Source organism: Diplotaxodon limnothrissa, linkage group LG6 (assembly GCF_057381915.1).
Source record: "Diplotaxodon limnothrissa isolate DT_005_m linkage group LG6, D_limnothrissa_male_GT1.1, whole genome shotgun sequence".
NCBI classification, from domain to species: domain Eukaryota; kingdom Metazoa; phylum Chordata; class Actinopteri; order Cichliformes; family Cichlidae; genus Diplotaxodon; species Diplotaxodon limnothrissa.
In genome coordinates, this window is record NC_140601.1 from 31,284,381 (window position 1) to 31,305,712 (window position 21,332).

The 21,332-nt window shown below is 39.9% G+C and overlaps 1 protein-coding gene across 1 annotated transcript in view; it reads left to right on the forward strand.

Annotated features, from left to right (window-relative positions):
• LOC146630856 (zeta-sarcoglycan-like) overlaps nucleotides 1-21,332 on the forward strand; it is a 183,135-nt gene that overhangs the window by 46,465 nt on the left and 115,338 nt on the right. The window contains exon 2 of the mRNA XM_085354997.1: nucleotides 4,527-4,628. Coding sequence (XP_085211123.1) covers nucleotides 4,527-4,628 — 102 coding nt within the window. The remainder of the gene's footprint in view (nucleotides 1-4,526; nucleotides 4,629-21,332) is intronic.

The following is a 21,332-nucleotide window of genomic DNA, read 5'->3' on the forward strand; positions in this document are numbered from 1 at the left end:
TTCCCGACAGGATAGATGTGTGATTGCAAGTAAGGCCATCACACTGTTTCTCTATTAAGCTCTAGTACAGCAGTGTCAATATTGGCCTGGCAAAATGTCCAATTAGAGGTGCTAGGTGGGTTTGGAAAACATGAAGGAGGCTGAAGTTTTTCAGATTTTCCTGCTGGTGAAGAACTCCCCCATAGCTATTCACACTAAACCAGAGTGGTTAAGTAATAGATAAACAGTTAAATGACAGAAAAATTCATGGTTTTTTTTTTACTGTATAGTATAGACATTTTGGTTAAAACAAGAAAATCTTCATCAAACAACAAAAACTTTAGGTTTTATAAATAGAGGACAATCTGGGCAGTGAATTACAGACCGTTTTCTGCTTTTCACACTTTTATCATGTAAAAGAACTGACATATGCTGTTGATATTGCACTTCTTTATCTTAATATAAAATATCCCATGAATTAAGTGTATAGTTAAAAATTGAAGTTTTACTTTGGTCACTAACTCTTCCTACAGGATGAGAATTGGTAAACACATACATCTTCAGCTGCTGAAGGTTCTTATTGATATCACATATTAGACATCTTCATATTCTCTAGCAACCACATAGCACCAAGCTAAAATTATCTTTTTATACTTGTACCTACAACAAAGAAGGTATAAGGCATGGCTTGAAAAATATTACTTTTTTTCATTAATGAATGGTTACTGTTATCCAACTGTTATCCAACAGTAAGGTAGGTAATTATGTATTTATTTGGGGGGGGGGGGGGGGGGGGGGGTTCATGTATGCCCCATTACTCATTGTTTTCATTGTTTTGTCCTACAAATTTCTCCAAGTTGCTCTTACAACCAACTTGCACTATTACAATTTGAAAGGCTCTGCTGCTTTGCTGTTGCTAACAATTAATGATAATCAATGGGATCAGAATCACTATTTCCATGAACACTTTGTCAAACATTTTGAGCATGAAAAGGAAACTGGAAGCCAAGCAGGCAAGACTAATCTGTTGTCACTGAATAACACATATTTCAGTTGAAGCTGGAAAAGGTTCAATACAGAATGTTTTAGTTCCACCTCTGAAAAAAAAGTCACTTCACAGACTGTCTGACTCATAAAACTTCAAATAGCAATTGCACTGCGAAGTAATGAGACAGTAAGACAGTTGCCATCTCCCCAGCCTCTATTTACTTTGTTTAAAATTTCTTGATCATTTTTCCAATTTTTGTATTTTTTTTACTTCTTTTTTTTAAGCATTTTAACTCATTTCTTTTGATTAGTAAACCCTTCAGAGTTGTTTTTATGCTTAATAACTGAATAACTGACAATAATAACTGCTCAACAACTCTTACGGAATCAAAAAGACTCACCAAACTCTAACAACACTATATTCAACACATCTGTTACACATTTATGGACTCTGCACTCTCCTAACCACCGATCTGCTGACAGATTTTTAATTTGGTGATAGAAAGACATAAGACATGTAAAAATCTTGAACATAGGGATGTCCTCTGGTCTGAGGTGCTGGGGGGACCAGTTAGAGACCAGCAGCTGGACGTCAATGGTTGGACTGGTGGACTACTTCAGTGAAGAGTAGACGACGTCTGGCTCTGGTTTAAAGTCTCTGGTCTTGTTTGGTCTGATGGTTATTTGTCCATAACTGACTTCGTCAGTTGTCACTGCTGAGTAGACAGCAGCTGGATCACTGTCTTTTGTGTGCCACGGACCATTTTTTTTTCTTTTTCCTGGATCACCTGTTGAGAAAGAAAAAAGAAAACAAGCAGAAGAAGACGAGAGCAATAGAATAAACAACATCGTGATGATCTATGGGAATATAACAGTAAATACTAAATGTTAAACATTATTGTGCAGCACGTAAGATCGACAGCACACAGTGTGCTTTAAGGTATGAGCATTAACGTGCTTGTTTTTAAAAGGTTCCTTCATGTAATGATCTGCTAGAGGGTGTGGGGGGGCCACAGCCCTGTCCACCAGGGCATGAAGCAGGTATGGAGGAGATCAAAACTCCAGACATCCAGAGGCCCTCAGAACACAAGAGACCAAGGAAGACCAACAGAGGGGCAGCCGTGCCAGTATCCCAGAAAGAGCTGACGAGAGTCCCAGATGAGGGGTCACTCAGCAGCTGCGGAGCATAAGCCAGGGGGGGTTGTAGTGACGTGCCTGGGAGCTCCTCCGGCAGCCAGCTGTGCCAGAGTGCCCGAGCCCCAGGCCGAGAGGCCTGACCCAGGTGGTGTTACCCTTTTCCCTGCGGTGGGGAGATGCAGACCGCCCCGACTCTGCAGCAGCAGGGAGGCCCCACATTCCAGACCGCAGTCGGACGGCCAACTCCTCCTCCTAGCCCTCCCACTCCAGCAGGCCGCAGAGAACGGGGGTGTGAGAAGACTCCAAACCTCCCTCTGCCCGCTCATATGTAGTGTTGATGCATGTGTGTTCTAAGGTGCATTTAAAACCCAGGAGGGCATGGAGCTACCTGCCAGAGAGCAGCAGGTAAGCGCATAGCCCCTCCTGCTGGCCCTCAATGTCTACGTGTATTTAAAATTGAGAGGTGGGCAACGACGTCAGGGGTGAGGTGTACACCCTGATGGTAATTTGAAGTCCGTGTAGCGTGCCCACCCCTAAGATCCTATATGTATATGTTATGAGAGTGTGAGTAATGTGAATGTCTAAGTTGTGAGATAATTGATCTGATATACTACAGGAGCTGCCTTTTTACTCTATTAGAGGCTTGACTTTCTTCATACCCGGCATGTCTGTTTTAAAGGAACTGAATTTAAGCCATTTTTATCAAACATAGTCAGCAAGCTCATCAGAAACATTGCTTTGATGTGAGCAGAAGCACAAGCCTGAAGCTGCTTTTATGGTCGAGCAGAAGTAGGACAGCACGTCTGCCTGCAGTGAGCTTTGTTGTCAGATGGAGGCATTGTACCAAGTATGTGGTACAGCAGGTCTGTGGGCCACTCTTGTAAGGAGAGCAAAGTTATGACATACAAAGTGCAGAAGTGGAACTGAGTGTTAAAAACAATGAAAATTTCCACTGCAGCCTCTGTCTGTGCTTTTGATGCTGTAATTTTTGATCTTTGAAGTTTTTACTCTTCCGGGCGAACTCTGCTGTTGCGCCTTTCTCTATTTCAGCCCACTTGTCAACCAATTGACATTCGACAATCGCTTCTGTCATCTGCTTCCAGCGTCGCATAGTCAGGATCTTGGAGAACTGCATTGGGGCGTGTCTGGGGGGGGTGATCATGTACGCATATAGACACATTCATGAGACCATAAAACCAGATTTAGTCAGAGCAGTGATGCGCATATTTATATAACCCTTAGTTATCATAAGAGCTTTTAGAAATTTAGGGAAAACATTAATTTATAATTATCAAAATCTTTCTTGGCAGTTATTGTAATGGCAATACAAGTTAATAGCAGTTCACAGGCAATGCAAAGTGAAAGAAAGTTCATTTTAGTACAAAGCCTTTCTTAGAAGATGGTTGCCACAACACATCCTTCTTCCAGTTATCCTCTTTTTCATTTGCCAAACTTCATGGATTTCTTTGATATGTCTTTCTGACCAGCTAAAATTTGTTTCTACTGTTTTGTTTCCGTGTTGTAAACTAAATGGTTATCTGCCACTCCATTGCTTTGACTAGGATAAAGCAACTATTGCGTTAGCTGAGAAAAACTAGAGCTCTCATGAGACTTTGTTGCTGAATGCCAAATCAATAGAATATGTGTATCCAGCATGACTTTATTTCCAGTTACACATTGTTTGTCATTATTTATTTCATAATTACATAACATAATTGGTGTTGAATCAAATGATAACGTAATAAATGATAAAAAATAATGATTCTCCATTGATAATTAAATATAATATTTATATATTGACCATTGATGAACCCAGGATTTGAGAATAAGCCGCTGCTTGTCAGTGCCTAATATTACTCAGTATTTGGTATCTACAGAGCCTTAAAAGCTGTCAACATATTTTCAATTATTTCCATTTAAGATCTTCAGGTATATATAATTGTGTCAAGTACTGCTATTCACACTAATTGATAAAGCAAAAGAAAAAAAGCTTAAAATTATTTATTTATCCTCCATGTGTTGCATAGGAGCTTGGATTTTGTAAACTTAGCTCCCTTGTATGTTTGTTTTTATGAAATATATTTATTAGTAGACGAATAAGGGGCAACCACATTAACTATAGGCATTCAAACAATTTTGTGGAAAACACTCCAACTGTGCCAGCATGGGAGTGTTTTTCCCATGCTGACACAGTATGCACAATAAAATGAAGAAAAAAACTGTGTAACTTCTCAGATTACTGTGTGTGTTTGTCTGCTTGTGTGTAATATCATTGTACACTTTAATAATACATTGTTGTGCCCTTTTTAATATATATAATAGACAAGCAAAGCAAAACACTGGATGAGAATTTCATTTGTATTGTTTTGGCTTGTCATTAACTTTTTAAAAACTGTATTTTTCTATCTCGTACCTTTTTCTAGGATGGTATGGGGAATCTCCGGGTGACCAAAGAAGGAGTGAGACTTGAAGGAGTGTCAGAATTCTTATTGCCTTTATATGTGAAAGAGATCCAGTCTCGTAGGGTAAGAACACGTCCATTTGTGTGTGACCATTTGCATGTGACCATTTGGATGTATATGTATATATAACATTATGTGTGTCTGTGCTCTATACTGCTAAAAAAAGCCCTGCCCCATTATAGAAGAAAGATATATGAGTTGATTGCGTGCCTCTGTGTACACCTCTGTTTTCCAGCCTCTATAATTAGCAGACATCAGATGGTGTTCCCTGCAGTCAGGGTCTATTTGTTATGTGTGTAACATAATATAGCTGTCTCCATTCATCATACACAGAGTCATCATCGATCTCAGCAGCTAAGGCAACATGAAAACTTACTTTACAACAACACTTGTGTCAGTGTGTGCACATGTGCTTGTTTATGTTTTTATATGAAATCGAGCAGGGGGTTTTGTCATGCTGCTACAAAGATATTGTATGGGTGTATTCATGTTGAGCGAATGTGATTCGAAGAGGCTGATATTCAGTTGCACAATAAGAGATTAATGGTACGGTAAAGTAGAACAGAAAGAAACAGGACCATACATTTATGAATGATACCCCATTTTTTTATTATTGTTTTATTAGTGTTCAACTAAAATGCTTGGAAGATAAATGTGTATAATCCAAACATTGCTCAGAGATGTTCTATTATCCAGATAAAGCTAATGGTTCTTCAAATCAAATTCAAATCAAATTCAAATTTTATTTGTCACGTACACAGTCATACACAGTACGATATGTAGTGAAATGCTTGGACAACTGCTCGTGACCTAAAGAAAACAAAAAAGGAAAAGGCTATGAATAAGATAGGAAATAAATATGAAAAATTAAAAAGGGTAAATTTAACTAGGAAGGAATAAAATATAAATTAAGGTTAAAAATGAAATAACTGTACAACACAAATTAGAATGAAGGGTAAATTTAACTGGGAAGAATAAGATAAAGATAAATATATAAATTAAAGTTGAAAATAAAATAACTGTACAACAAAATACACAATACACAATATAGAACTATATAAGAATGTATGAAGAAATCTAAATATAAATAAATATATACACAATAACAGCAGCTGTACAAGTATTAATCGGAAATGAAGAATATAGTGACCAGTGTTGTGCAAAACCAAAGTCCAGAAAGTCCAGTGTGTGTGTAAGAACCATATGTGTGGGTCAGTACTGTGTGGTGGTGTGATTGAGAGACCATATCGCCTGCGGGAAGAAGCTCCTCCTCAGTCTCTCTGTGTTGGTCTTCAGGGAGCGGAATCGCTTTCCTGACCTCAACAGAGAGAACAGTCTGTTGTTGGGATGGCTGAGGTCCTTCACGATCTTCCTGGCCTTGGTCCAGCACCGCCTGCTGTAGATTGAGTGCAGGTCAGGGAGCTCGGAGCGGATGGTGCGCTCAGCTGACCGCACAACCCTCTGTAGAGCTCGTCTGTCCTGCATGGTGCTGTTCCCGAACCAGGTTAAGATGTTTCCCGCCAGGATGCTCTCTATGGTGCACGAGTAAAAGTTTCTGAGCACCTTGGAGGGCAGTTGGAAGTCTCTCAAGCGTCTGTGGTGGTAGAGACGCTGACGGGCCTTTTTCACCACGGTGTTGATGTGACAGGACCATGACAGGTCCTGCGTGATGTGAACTCCGAGGTATTTGAAGCTGTCCACTCTCTCCACTGGGCACTCGTTGATGACGGGGGTCTGGTAGTTCCTCTCCTGCTTAGTGCTGAAGTCCACTATCAGCTCCTTTGTCTTACTGACGTTTAGAAGGAGGTTGTTCCTCTGGCACCAGTTCTCCAGATTCCTAATCTCCTTCAGGTAGGCCGTCTTGTTGTTATCAGAGATCAGGCCCACCACGACGGTGTCGTCAGCAAACTTGATGATGGTGGTGGAGCTGGTAGTGGCCACACAGTCATATGTGTACAAAGAGTACAGCAGGGGGCTCAGAACACACCCCTGGGGGGCTCCAGTGCTGAGAGTGGTGGAGGCTGAGACATGTCCGCCCATCCTTACTGCCTGTGGTCTGCCAGTTAGGAAGTTGGAGATCCACTGACACATAGATGAGCTGAGTCCCAGATGCTCCAGCTTGGTGGTGAGTGTGGAGGGAATTATGGTGTTAAATGCAGAGCTGTAGTCTATGAAGAGCATTTTAACATAATTCCCCCTTCTAGTGTCCAAGTGAGTGAGTGATGTGTGGAGGAGATGAGAGATGGCATCGTCTGTGGAACGATTTGGACGGTAAGCGAACTGTAGTGGGTCCAGTGTGTCTGGTAGTGAAGAAATGATGAAGTCTCTGACCAGGCGTTCAAAGCACTTCATCACTACTGAGGTGAGGGCTACAGGGCGATAGTCATTGAGAGAAGCAGGGTGGGGTTTCTTCGGGACAGGAACAATGATGGACTCTTTGAAGCATGTGGGGATCACCGACTGAGATAAAGAGATGTTGAGTATCTCAGTGAACACAGGAGCTAGCTGGTATGCGCAGTCTCTTAGGATACGACCTGGGATGCCGTCTGGTCCTGCTGCTTTCCTGGTGTTCACTCTCTTGAAGGCTCTCCTTACTTCATGCTCGGAGATGACGAGCACGTTTCCGGTGCTGGCAGTATCTTCCTGTCTGTAGCCGTTAGCGCCGCTAACACTAGCATTGTTGGAGACCTTAGCTGCAGCCTCGAAGCGAGCATAGAAAGTGTTCAGCTCGTCTGCCAGAGTCACGGCCGCGTTCGTCATACCGGTTGTTGGTGCTTTATAGTCCGTTATTGTCCTTAGTCCCCGCCACAGGCTCCTAGAGTCACTCTGTTGGAGTTGTGACTCTAGTTTCCTCCCGTAGCGCTGCTTCGCCTCTTTCACCGCCCTCCGCACGTTATATGACGCGGCTTTGTACGGGTCCATGTCCCCCGTCATGAGTCCCGTGTTGTAGGCAGCGGTGCGGGATCTCAGAGCGTCGCGGATGGTTTTATCCACCCACGGCTTCTGGTTGGGAAACGTTGTGATAGTCTTTGTCTCCACGGTATCATCCGCTAGTTTCCCGATGAATCCCACAACCGCTTCCGTAAACACGTTGACGTCATCGTCGGAGCTGTTTCTGAACATGCCCCAGTCTGCGTCATCGAGTGCGTCCTGTAACGCGGCCACCGATTGATCCGTCCAGCGCGCGACCTTCCTCTGAACCGGAACTTCCTGTTTCAGCCTTTGTTTGTATTTTGGCATGAGGAAGATGGCGGCGTGATCAGATTTGCCAAACGGAGGGCGAGATTGTGCCTTGTAGCCGTCCTTGACCGTAGTGTAGCAGTGGTCCAGTGTCCTTTCACCCCTGGTGGGGCAGGTGATGTGTTGATAAAAGTTCGGCGCTGCGCGTTTGAGGTTGGCGCTATTAAAGTCCCCCGTCACAATAAGCGCAGCGTCCCGGTGTTGTGTCTGGTGCTGTGTGAGTGCCTCATGCAGCTCGCATAAGGCGGTGACCGTGTCCGCTTGTGGTGGAATATAAACGGCACTTACAATGACCGATGTAAATTCCCGAGGTAGATAAAAAGGACGACACATGATGGACAGTAGTTCCAGATTTGGTGTGCAGGAGCGTGTGAGAGGAACAACGTTCGCACTGTTGCACCAGTTGTTGTTCACCATTAAACACACGCCGCCTCCCCTTGACTTCCCCGAGTCCCGTGTCCTGTCCATGCGGTGAACCGAGAAGAACTCGGCCGGCTGGATGGCGTGGTCCGGCACCGCTGGGTTCAGCCATGTCTCGGTGAAGCAGAGGAGATTGCAGTCCCGAATGTCTCTCTGGAACTTTATCCTGGCCCTGAGGTCGTCAAGCTTGTTCTCCAGTGACTGGACGTTGGCGAGCAGGATGCTAGGCAGAGGTGTGCGGTGTGCACGAGCTCTCAGCCTGTTCCTGACGCCGGCTCGCTTCCCTCTAGGCCGCCGCCGCTTCCCTTTGTTCTCCCTCGAGATCTCACTCGGCCAGCTCGGATCCGGAGTTAAAAACTTCGAATTGTGAGTACATTGTATACCAATAGAAACAAGAGTGTCACTGTCATACCTAATGTACCCAATGGTGATGATTTTGCCGATTTAGAAACGCTGAAAACTAACTTAAAAAACAAAGACAAAGAAAAAGTGGTCGGAGCAGTCGTGACGGCAGCCGACCTCACCGGCGCCATCATATTTCACATGAAGTGTGACAAGTAGGGTTGTAGAATAAGTAAAGGGGGATGAACACAAATGAAGGGGAGAACAAAGAAGAGAAGTGAAAAAGGCAGAAGTGTCATAAATGTTTTTAGTTGGATTCACATTCACATTGTTGCATAATATGGCATGATAATCCGAAGAAATTTGAAAGAATCAAGAAAAAAAATATTGTGGCGAGCTCAGACAAGGAGGAAACAGAGGTGTCCTTTGGTCTTGCTTCCCGCGAGTTAGCCAGGGAGCACAGCCGTTTATTAGCATTCACAGAAACACAACAACAACAAAAACGCGCTCTCTCCACCCAGAAACGCACAGTCGCCGAGAGAGCGCGTCACCTGTAATCATGGCAACATAACTGTGCCGCCTGGAACAACAGAACATAGCTGTCAAACCCCAAACAGCCCTGACCCGCTACAATATATATTTTAAAGTGTATTTGATCACTTATCACAAAGAGGAAATCTGTCAAATGCTTGTTTAAAAATTGCATTAGTCATAAATTAGGGAAATAATAAACTGAGCTCACATTTTTATACCAAAATTTGAACTTCTCAGAAATGAAGCAACGATAATATTCAAAATTACATTCATTTTGACTGATCCCATAACATTCAGCATAATATTCAACAATTATTCAATTTTCTGTTCAGGAATGCAAGTAAACTATAATTTGGCATCTCAATCAAAAACTAATAATGTGCATTGCTATTTTTTCTGCTTTTTTGTCCTCATTACTCATTCACTTGAGTTCATACATGAGCTGAAGTGATTGAATTAACCTACTCAGTAGTTTGATGTAATAATTCCTAATGGCATGCCGAAAGTAAAATGATTTACTTGATGGATATTGTTTCTAAACACTGTAGCTTCTTTCTATTCAACAATATATATCTTCAGCGATGTCAGAGAAATTGCTGTTAATGTATTCCAGCATTAATATTTATCAAGTGTAATCTGCCATCTTACTGTATTCCCCTGAATACTTTATACTCACATCAGCGACTTTATCTCAATGTCCTCTCTCTAGTATTGCCATGAATGACGCAGTATTGTCTAATCTGAACATAGAAATTGAAGTACAGTGGTCCCTCATTTATCGCGGGAGTTGCGTTCCAAAAATAACCCGCGATAGGTGAAATCTGCAAAGTACCCAACTTTATTTTTCACGATTATTATAGATGTTTTAGGCGCGTAAAACCCCTCACTACACACTTTATACACTTTTCTCAGAAAGGCACAAACATTTTCTCTCTTGTTTAAACACTCTCAATGTTCAAACCTTTGTAGAAAAATAAGTCCAGTATTATAGAATGAAACCAAACAACATTTCGTCGCATCCTGTACAGGAGACTCGGCACAAGATTGATTGACAATGGTCTACAGCCACTCGGGACGCAGAACACAATGCGCTATAATAAAAAAAAAAAAAGGTGAACCGCGTTATAGCGAGGGACCACTGTACATGTTATTAACCTTGTCTCACGAAGTCCCTTAGTAAAATTTTCTTAGTAGGTATAAAGCCAATTTAAGTCACTTGAGTGATAACAGTTTGCTTATGCGTGTCTTTTTAGCAACACACTGTGTGCTTTGGCTGTATGTGATTTTCTGCTATTGTGTCTCTGAGTCATCATGTGCACCTTTTTACATAGCTTTCATACTTTTACCCCCAAATGTTTCTCCTTTACTTTATTTTGAATAGATATTGATGTTTTGTGTTTCTGTGAAGGCCGAGGTATATTTGTGTATTTGCAAGTTTGTGTGCTTGAGCTGTATGAATATATTGCTTTACATGAAAGCAAACAGCAGGTTGCCCTCACATTTTCTAAAGAGCATGCATGCTCTTATTTTGATATTGACAGTTGCCACACTTTTACTGTGAAGTTTGTTTGTTTGCATTCAGGGAGAGCATGTTGAATAAGAAGTATCCCCCCCCCGAAAAAAAAAAATCTCCTTAAGAACCTTAGGTCTACTGCTTGTTTTGTGAACTGATACAGAACCATAGTAAGGAATAGAAAAAGAAATAAGCCTAGGAGGAAAAATAAGGTGCAGGAGAAAATGCTGTGATAAGGGAGTATATTGCAAAGTTAATTTAAAAAAAGCTACAAATGTCGCTTTATCTTACACTGTTTAGCACCTGCTGGGCAGTACAAATCATCAGATTTTTCCTGGATACATAACAGAAATTTTGTTGCATCTAATTTAAAGAGAAAACATTTCCCCCAAATGCAAAGGCTAAAATGCACCTGATGACAAATTTCCTTTTCAAAAGTTTTTTCTAGTAGACAGTCATTCCAAAGTTTGAATTGTGCAATGACATACCCCACAACTTCTCATAGAATCGAAGCGATCACTGAATAAATATCCATAACTTTCCATGACACAGCATGCCCAAACCTAACCATAAAAAAACTACCATGAATAAATAAATATGCAATTCTAATGCCTTTACTCAGTTATATAAGCTGGCCCTAATGATTACATACTGGAATAAGCTTCCTTTGAAATCATAAACATATCACATTATTAATTGTTATACATGATATTTGGTCATCTTGTCTCTTTTCGACAGTCTGCAAGTATGTAATAGTTCAAATCACACCCATTCACAACCTTTGTAAATACAAATCATTTGACCGTGTTGTTTGTGTATTTATTTATTGGCACGTGGCTATAGTAGTACTAAAAACTTAAAAGCTCATTAAAGACAAAAGAACAGCAAAGTTATTAGCATACATTTTGTTTAAAAAAAACAACCAAAAAATATTCTCATGGGGTAGCTCCACATTTTTGATTTGACAGATTTTTACGCCAGATGTGTACAGGATATGTTATCCTGCGAAATTATAATGCAAATCTAAGACACCTTGAACATTTTCATGATGTGAAATACATCTCTTGCTCTGACAACACTGCTTGTTTTAGCTTGTATTTGCTCTGCAGAATAAAATGCAATGTAAATATAGAAAAATCCATAAATATCTATGCAGCTGAAAACATCAGTATTCTTAGTGCTGTTTAGTGGACTTTTTAATGCTTATGTATGCACAACCATCAGGGTTCTGTCACTGGAGTTTTCCAGAGTGTTCCAAAATAGATGTCTGCAATTAATGCAGATAGTGATGCAGTTCATCATTTATTATTTTGCTAATATTTCTCAACTGCGGATAACTTTTTTTTTTTTTTTTTTTTGTCAGAACAAAACTTTTTATTAAATACATACCATCCCTTTTCTCTAGCAAGGTGCTTCCAATCTATGAAATGTAAATGAATGGTCAAGAAATGCACAGATACGGTAAATTAGGATTTGGTTTAAGTTTATTTAGCCAACTGAACTTAAATGAGTAGTCAGCTGTAGGAAGTTCTGCAATAAAAAAACAAACAAAAAAACCTCCTTAGACAAAGAAGATTCAAGTGTTGGCAACCATGGTAGGAGATTGCTACATTAATTAATACTCAGAGGTTTTGTATAGTTTGGGCGATACAGTATTTCTACAAGCCATCAAAAAGAAGGGAAGAGTTAGAAAAAAAAACTCACAAAAGTGGGGCCACAAAAACAGGGGAGAAAATCGAAAATAGAGCCTGAAATTGTGGGATCAGTGGGAGGCTTCAGCTCAGATATGTGTTTAGCTGTTCACCAGAAAAAGTCTAGGATTTGAAGAGGAAAAATATTTGATTGTGATAAAGAATAAATTTCAATCAGAACTGTGACAGATTTATTTTTCACTAAATGGTTTGTTCCCATAATATGAGCCCAATTTTCAACACAAGTGTTTGGTGTCCAAAAGACAGTTTGATAATCCACAAAAGTAAATAAATACTGCAAATATGAAAAGTTTAATAGCTTTTTCAATTTTAGAAAAAAATATATGATATAAAGAAATGTAAAAGAACAGAGGAAAAGGATGAAGATGACATCCCTCCCACACAATTATGCCTTGCTCAAAACATCACATCTTTACACACAAACATTTTGCATAATCGAGGCCATCCCCCAGCAGTGCATTGTCAGAGCAGTAAATGGAACATTGTGACTCCAAGTGAGAGCTAAATACAGAAAACTGCATATAAACCACACACTAACAGAAAGAGAGACATGGGGAGAAAGTAGATTGGAGGGGTGGGTTGTATAAGCTGAGTGCAAGAAAGAGAAACATAATCGCTGAGAGAGGAAGGGAAGGAATAGAAAAAAGAGGGAAAGGAGGTCACAGTGAAGTAAAGAAGTGAGAGGGAGGCAAAGAGACACATGCAGGTATAAAGAACAACTTCAGAAAGACTGAAAATACCAGATCTAACTATGCCAAGTTTAACATCCCAACATGAATTGCAATTTTTGGCATGTTGTTTGTAGACCTCTGATTGTGTTTCACATTTTTATTGGGAAGGACAAATGGTATAAATACAGTGTATTTTTGTTACACCTGCCTTACAGGTAAATAGATTACTGTGTAGGCTGAGTGTGAGGTCAGATAAATCAGCATTGCTCACAAATTTGGCAAAATAAACCTTTCGGCAAACTTATTTAGATTTGTTTTTAAGCCAGGTTTTAATGATGTGCTCAGAGATTTTGGGGGAGAAACAGTTGGAAGTTATGCTGTTTGTGTGTGTGGGGGGTGTATGTGCACGTGCACAATTGCAGGTCATGATCATAAACCAGAAGAACAAATGAGGAAGAAAATAACACCTAGAGTACACCTAAACCATCAGCACACATTCCCAGTGTTTGAGTACTTCCCAGCATACTTGTATGGTGTACCCAGTACATATAAAGGCTGTGTGGGCACAGAATGAGGCCCGTAACAGATTAATGGTTAATCCAGGTGCCAGCCATGCTTGGAAGACACCAGACACATTAGTTTGTATGCATTCTGACAGTGTAGAGCTGCATAGTGTAGGACACTTCATTTGCTGCTTCCACTTAATTTATGCTGAGCAATTAATCAAAAATTAATTAAACCCAACATTCAGAATTAGTAATCTATGTGATCTGACTAATCTAAGTACTTCTGTTTTCTTTGTTAATGTTTTCCTCAGTGGATATGTTGTCATGTGACTCCACCCCATCCAGCTTGTGTCACGGAAGCAATATGAAAAAAAAGCACTGAGCCTAAACCACAAGTCAAACAGCTTATACTAAACAAAAATGCAACATATTTGAACACATTTTGCAAAGATGAGTGTGACATGAATGAGGACCCGCACACACAGTTCGCATGTTACTACACGTTTTATTTGTTTGTGGTTTTTTCCAACACTCGGTCGGGTGTGGGTGTGTGCCAGTCACACACACAACCACAGCTCAGGTCCTGGCACATCGTTCATAGGGGAGACATGATCAACTGATGGAGCTCAGGTGTGTGTCAGCCTCCTCCTCCCCTGCAGCTGAGCCACAAACCACAACCCGCCACAACGACATTGAACAAAAAGAAATTAAATGTAAAACCTGTGGAAAAAAACAGTTTTACTAATCAAAGGTAATACCATTAATCTGTTTCAGCATCTGGAGCACAATCATATTAGCAAAAAATATCCTAGCTTTAATAGCTGAGCAAATTTAAAGTACAAAATGTCCTTTTACTTCCCTCCTGAATCTAAAACTCGGTGTTTATTAGACTAAAAGTCAAAGGCTTTGGGATGATATTAAAAGTAGCTTTCGGGGGTGCTTCATGGTGTTTTGGTGTTTTTCAACTTTTAGTCCTTCTGTATTTCACTCTTTCTATTTTACATCCACAAAGATCTTTCTCTAGTGACACACAGATACATGACTGCATCCGTTCACATACACACTCAAACACTGACTCTTGCCAGTAGGTCCTATAATTGTCCCCACAGGGACCCCATGAGGACCTATCACCACCACGGGAGGCACACAGAAAACTTCATTTATTCTGTTCTTGCTGTCCCTCTCTTTTTGATTCAGCTTTTCTTTTATGTGCCTCTGTTCCCTTTTATTAGGCCTTTCTCTCTCTTCCCCCTGTCTATGACATTTCTTTCTCTCTGCCACTGTACCCTTCTTGCTACGTCGGTTCTTGGTCTGTATTTCTCTCTCAATCCTGTACTGATGCTAGCTCCCCAGAGACAGGCATAGTTAGATGTAGTAGACTGCCTGGATAGGGCTTCACTTCCTGGGAAGGAAAAAAAAAATACCTGCACACACAGTGGAGATCTATATGTAAAAGGAGTTAGGTAAGATGTAGGAACAGTCATGTCATATGGAGCAAAACCTATTAAAAAAACAAAAGAACTGGAAAAGAGATGTGTGAGATTGAAAAATAGGAACGATGATATAAAATGACAACAAAAAAGTTCAAAGCAGCAATCATTAAAGAACTCCAGTCTTCCATGTCCTGTACTGCAGCTTCAAGGAATGCTGAAACATACAGGGGATGGGTGCCATAACTTTATTTTTTGCTGTTTGTCAGTTTTAGATTTATTACTCCTTTCTGCCTCATACTTTCTCTGTGGTTCTCCTCTGGGGACCTGAGCTAGCTGAAACTTCTCCAACTCTGGCGCTGTAATTGAATAGCAGAGAGTTCTAATGGAGCATTAGGCTGTTCCTGTCTTGGCAGGACCTATTGATTTTGACTTTGCAGCATTGTAAACAGTCTCAGATAAATATAACTGAACGGATGCAGACCTTAGTATAAACTATGATTCTGAGGCTGTTGCTGTGGAACTGTTGCACTGTGGCTGGTATCACACGGTTTTGCTTGACGTTGATAGCATGTGACTTACGAGAGCTCAGGCTCACAACTTTCTCAGAAGAATAAATGCATGTAAAGTTCTATTCCTTTGTTTTTGTGTTTACATCTTTTGTTTATAATTAAGAAAATGTTTCAAAGCTCAGCTGTCAAGTACACTTGATTTTAATTGCAATCACCTGAAGCACATGGTGTAGGTTGGTTTCTTTATAGTTTTTCATTATGCTATTTTATTTGGGATAGAGCTCGGCATGCTTTTATGTCTACAGCGCTATTTATCTTTGTTCATTGTCGTTCCATCAAAGGGTCACCTTTCATTGAAATGAGTAAATGAATAAAATAAAACATGATAAAAATTGGACACACTGTCAAGTACAATAGCTAGAAATATTGTATTTGAATTGTTTGTGATGTGGGTCATTGAAAGTGCACAGCAGAGAGAGACTGATGCAATTTAAGGGATATTAGACACTGTCAGTATTTCATTATGCACAGCATAGCAATAGCAATATATTTTTTTAAAAAATTCAGAACATATTTGACTAACTTTACAAGGTCCTTAAATTTTGTTAGGCTAGAACAGTCGCTCTCAAACTGTGAGGCAAGCCCCGTGTTAACCGGCATAGAGTCACTGCAAGATGTGCTCTTATATTCGATTCTATGTTTGTGTCTGTCCTGTCTGCGCAAATGTCCAAATTCCTGTGTGTCCATTGTATAAGTCTCTGATACATATGTGTGTCCCAGATGTGGTCATGACCCATGTAAAAATAGACTCCATTAACATTTAATAGCATTTTTAGAATGTCAGAAGAATGAAAGTCACATTGGCCCTAGAGACGAGAGAGGAAACGAGACAAAATGAATGAGAATATTAATCCCTTGCTCTTAAAGACCATTCAATTCCTCCCTCAAGCTGCTGTCTCAGAGGTCACATCATCTAAAAGCCACAACAAATCCCCTCATCACAAAACTTGATTGAAGAGAAAGGGCACATCATGCCATACCATGTTAAATCTAAGAATTTTAATAATGCTGTCATTAAAATAAAAATCGCTTGACCTAAAGTCCATCAAAATACTCTTCCAAGTTTCTTGTCAAGTTGTACCTCTGCCTTTGGCAGCAAACCAAAAACCCTGCATTAGCCAACAAGATGGTGTTGTAGCATCCAAATGCTTTATCCTACATATTTATATGGACAACATCAAAGTGAATTAAACTAACTCAGCATAGAACTTTTAATTTGTGTGCAGAGTACTGAGCTCTACTGCACTTTCATAGCCACGAAAACTGCAAGGATGAATATAATTTAATTTAAAAAAAAGCCTGCTAAGGAGATTAGTGTAATAATATTGGCCTATATTATTGAAACCTTGACACAATGTAAAAAGGAGAAAATAAGACTGGGATATTTTCCTAAGCCTTTCCTTTCTAAATCTGACTCAACATGCTAACTCTAGTGCTAATGTTGAAAAAGCAATACCTTCTCTTGAACAACTCATTTCCTTATAACCAGTCCTGGCTCAAGGCAGCACATCCCTCGACATCCATAATTGCTGCATTGCTGGCATAAAGACAGTAGTAACTATTGAGCACAAGGCTATCAACTCTGTGCCAGCACTCCAGTTAACATCTGATTTAGTGAACTACACACACTCAGGGTCATTCATAGCTGGCCGGGCATCTTCTTGAGTGCTGTTTTATTTTCGATTTCATTACCTAAATCTAAAGTTAGCCCCATTTAGCACTGTGCTTTTTCTATCCTTCAGTAACAACCATGACCTCAGATATATTATGGCAGCCATAATTTATGCAAAAAGAAGAATCGCAATGCTTCACTTTAAAGCATGAAGAGCTGATATTTCTCTGTATTTTCAACTTTGAATACCCTCCAATCTTGGTTTCTGAGTAGTAATTGGCATAGTGATCAGGCGAGCAGATAGCTTTGTACAGTCAAATTTATCTTTTAGCCCATAGCTATTTTCAATGATAGCATCAGTGGAAAATGAGGGCCTATATTAGGTAAAGGGACAGCCAAGATAGAGATGTTTCATTCTCAACCACGGAGTGCCCGTTTACTGAAGTGTTTTAAAGCATGTGTTGAGTGTAATCACCAGGTCATGTAGACTGCATAATCTGTCATGAGAGGAATTTAACTTCATGTGGCATGAATACAGCATGGTCACTTTTAAGTAAAGCGGTTGGTTTGGTATGGCCAAATCCTGTTAGCAATATCCACTCCCTTACGTCTTCTTTAAAATATGTTATAGATTCTGCTTAGCCAGTTATCATTCAGCACATACATATATACACACTTTTTAAAGTATATATACAATAAGTATGAAATTTAGTCTTCATAAAAAACTCCATTTACACACACTTCCACATGTATACAGACATATCTGCCTATACACTCAACTACCATTCATTCATATTTTCTATTTTGATGTGCTTGTGCTAAAATTACTCTCTGGCCTACCACTGTTAAAATATACCTAACTGACAGTCATTGTGTTTACGCACACCCAAGCACACACCTTGGAACCTACAGGTATTATGTTTTCACACATTGTTTCCATGGGAACACTCCACTGTGTGAAATTAATTAAGGGTGGACATTTGAATTAATTAACTAGGAGTGTGGCATTACACTTCTCTGGCCCTATGACATTAAACACACACTCACACTCACATACACACACAATCTTGCAGTAAGAAGACACACAGATTCAATTTAATTACCAGTGTGCAGATCACTGGTACAATGTGGATCATCCCAAATTACATATTGTACTATGGCTGCATGTGTGTGTATGTAACATTAATGTGAGTACAACAGTATGTGCTAACTTAGCTGAAGTGGCAGGCAGCTATTACTGAAGCACACAAATTTCCAGAAGCTAATATTCGACCAAATACCTGTGTTTTCAGTTTAAAATGGGCACAATTCCCCCACCCACTGGCTTGAAAGGCAGCTTTCTGCTCTGCACTGGAGCATAGGCAGCTCTAGTCAGTTGGAATTCATTGACGTTACAATTGTGACCCAGTTTCCCAGCAAAACAACACAAAAATAAATAAAAACTTTTGTCTCACTCGTGCAGAATAGCCAATTGTCCACCAGTGAATCTGCATACTCATCATAATCAAACTGAATATTGTTCCATGAAATTCAACGATGTGTTCACATTAGGCAAGTTCTCTGCAGGTCTGGTTTTGCTTTTACACAGAAGTAAATATCATTCATGCAAGCTATGTAAGCTATACTTATTATACACCACTGTGACGCCTTTATTCCGTAGCTAAATAGGTCATGAGCTGCCTATAGCAAAGTCCTGTCCTGTCCTGGGCAGACCCATTTAATCTTAAAACCACTATAGTAGCATGCTTTATTTCTATGTGCAAGAAGGGGAATAAAGTTAATAATATTTTGCTAAGAACTTATTACAGGTGGCAAATTTCCTGTCATGATAAAAAACAGCCTCAGGATGAGTAATACAAATGCATGGGCAGAAACCTTAATGTAAACTGAAGGGACAGCAGTTAATGCTTAAGGTCTAGTGAGTAATTCAAGAAAATAAATACATTCAAGATATTTAAGTGTCAATGTGTGTGTGAATGGGTGGATGACTGGCTGTGTAAAGCGCTTTGGGGTCCTTAGGGACTAGTAAAAGCGCTATACAAATACAGGGCCATATTTAGACTCTGGTGTGTCTTTTCCCTGCCTTCAAAGCAGTAAAACTTCTTTTTGCTGTTTTGTTGTTTTAGGGATTGTTGGTTTGTTGCAATTCTCCAGTACAAAGATTTGTTAGATGAGGGAGTATGTGTGCAGTTTTCCTGAAGTCTGTTCGCCAAGTTATTTATCTAAGCTGGTGTTATCTACTATTCATTTCTTATGTGATCTTTCCATATTGCCCCAAAAATTCTTAACGTGCAGAATCGATGCTGTCAACAATTTCTTGTTTGTGCTTTTAGCAAAGTATATACATAAAAAATGTAAACATTCTGAGGAACTTCAGACAACCTTTCAGAAAAGACTGAATACATACATAATCAAATAGATATAACAGAATTGCACACTGAATGGGGAAAAGTTATGGCCAACCATATATGTCTCATTTGAAGCAGGTCTAATCCAATCCCCAGAATAGCTGCAGTCTTTCTTTTCGACTCTACCGACCTCAGTGCTTAGATAGATTTCTTAAGGTAATTTAAGCTACTTTAGATTTAATTTTTAATTTAATTAAGGAATGAAGACGTAGATAGACAGACAGACAGACTGATAGACAGACAGACAGACAGACTGATAGACAGACAGATAGACAGACAGACAGACAAACAGATCTGGAGCCAGCGCAGTAACACAGCAATAGATCTGCCACTAAGACAATCCCTGTGCTGTACTCAAATGCCAAACTGGTACAACTGAGGTGATAACTGAAGAGCCTGTTTTCCCTTAAGATGTTGGAACTTGGCAGAACTGTAAAACAGGAAAGCCAATTATCATAGCAAAACAATGGAAAAATTCTAGGAGTATGAGGCTCTAAAGATGGCGTTTGGGAAATTCAGTATTCCAGCCAACAATAAATTGTCTGTAATTAAACTGGCGATTCATAGCTTAGCCAGAGGATTGTTCCATATGCTACAAACCTGAATTCTGAAATTACAACACACAGGATAATAAATGAAAATGCCCTTAAACTTTAATCCAAGGGCCAAATATGAGACACTTGGAAATTGAATTCAGTGAAATTCACTGTGTGTGTGTGTGTGTGTGTGTGTGTGTGTGTGTGTGTGTGTGTGTGTGTGTGTGTGTGTGTGTGTGTGTGTTTCATTTATTTTTTATTTTCTTCAATAAACAATGTTGCAATATTGTTTATTGTCATATTTTTACCCTAAAACCCTCTAAGTCCATGATCACTGAATCATTTCTTTGACAGAGAATTACTTGAAAACACTTGACTACACATTAACTATTATTGGCAAACATAACGTATCAAAATCCAGGTGGGGTGTTGACAAAGCAACTGGTAAACATAATATGATTTCTCAGAGACACTAGTATGAAAGCGTTGGCTTGCCTGTTCCTGTTGCCTGTTTTATTAAACTTGATGCGCTATCTCCTCTGCATCATCAAGGTTTTCATTCCTAACGTGCTAAAGGTATTATTAAAAAGATTTTCACACTGCTCTCCTCCTTCTCTACAAATATGTTGGTGGTCAATAAGAGAAAATTTCTGTTACAATGATAAATCACAGAAGTTTATCTGTTTGCTAGTTGTAGCTCTGCTTCCACACAGGGCACCGCTCCTAGCTAATCTAAGAGCTGTGAAAGCAGAGCCAACTACACCCTGTCTAGCATCAGTCTCCGGCCAAAGACCTGGGTTTTATCCACAATACACATGTACAGGCACCCTTAAAAAGCTGCTGGAAGGTTCTAGTCATTGTTAATGTGGGACTGACAAACTTGTGAAATGGAGACACGCTACGGTTTCCAGTGGGATCCAAAGCAAGCGTGCTTCATGCAAAAATAGGAATGGATGCAAACAAGCAAAAAGCTTTATGACAGAGCAATGTTTGAGCTGAAAGGAGATGTCTATTTTTTGGTTTGACTAAGTACCCACTGCTTGTCCTGATAAACGGTAATGCATAAACAGTTGTTAAGACATACAGGACAACTGCTGGTTAGATCTCCAGGAAGATAAAGACCCAGATTACTGTGTGTGATATGCTGTAGAGTAAAACTATATAAACCAAAAACTTATAGGCAGTCCTAATATAAAGAGAGCAAAGACTTAAACTAGAGAGAGAGATAGAGAGGGACAACTTCATCTGTTAGGACTGGATTTCATGCAGTC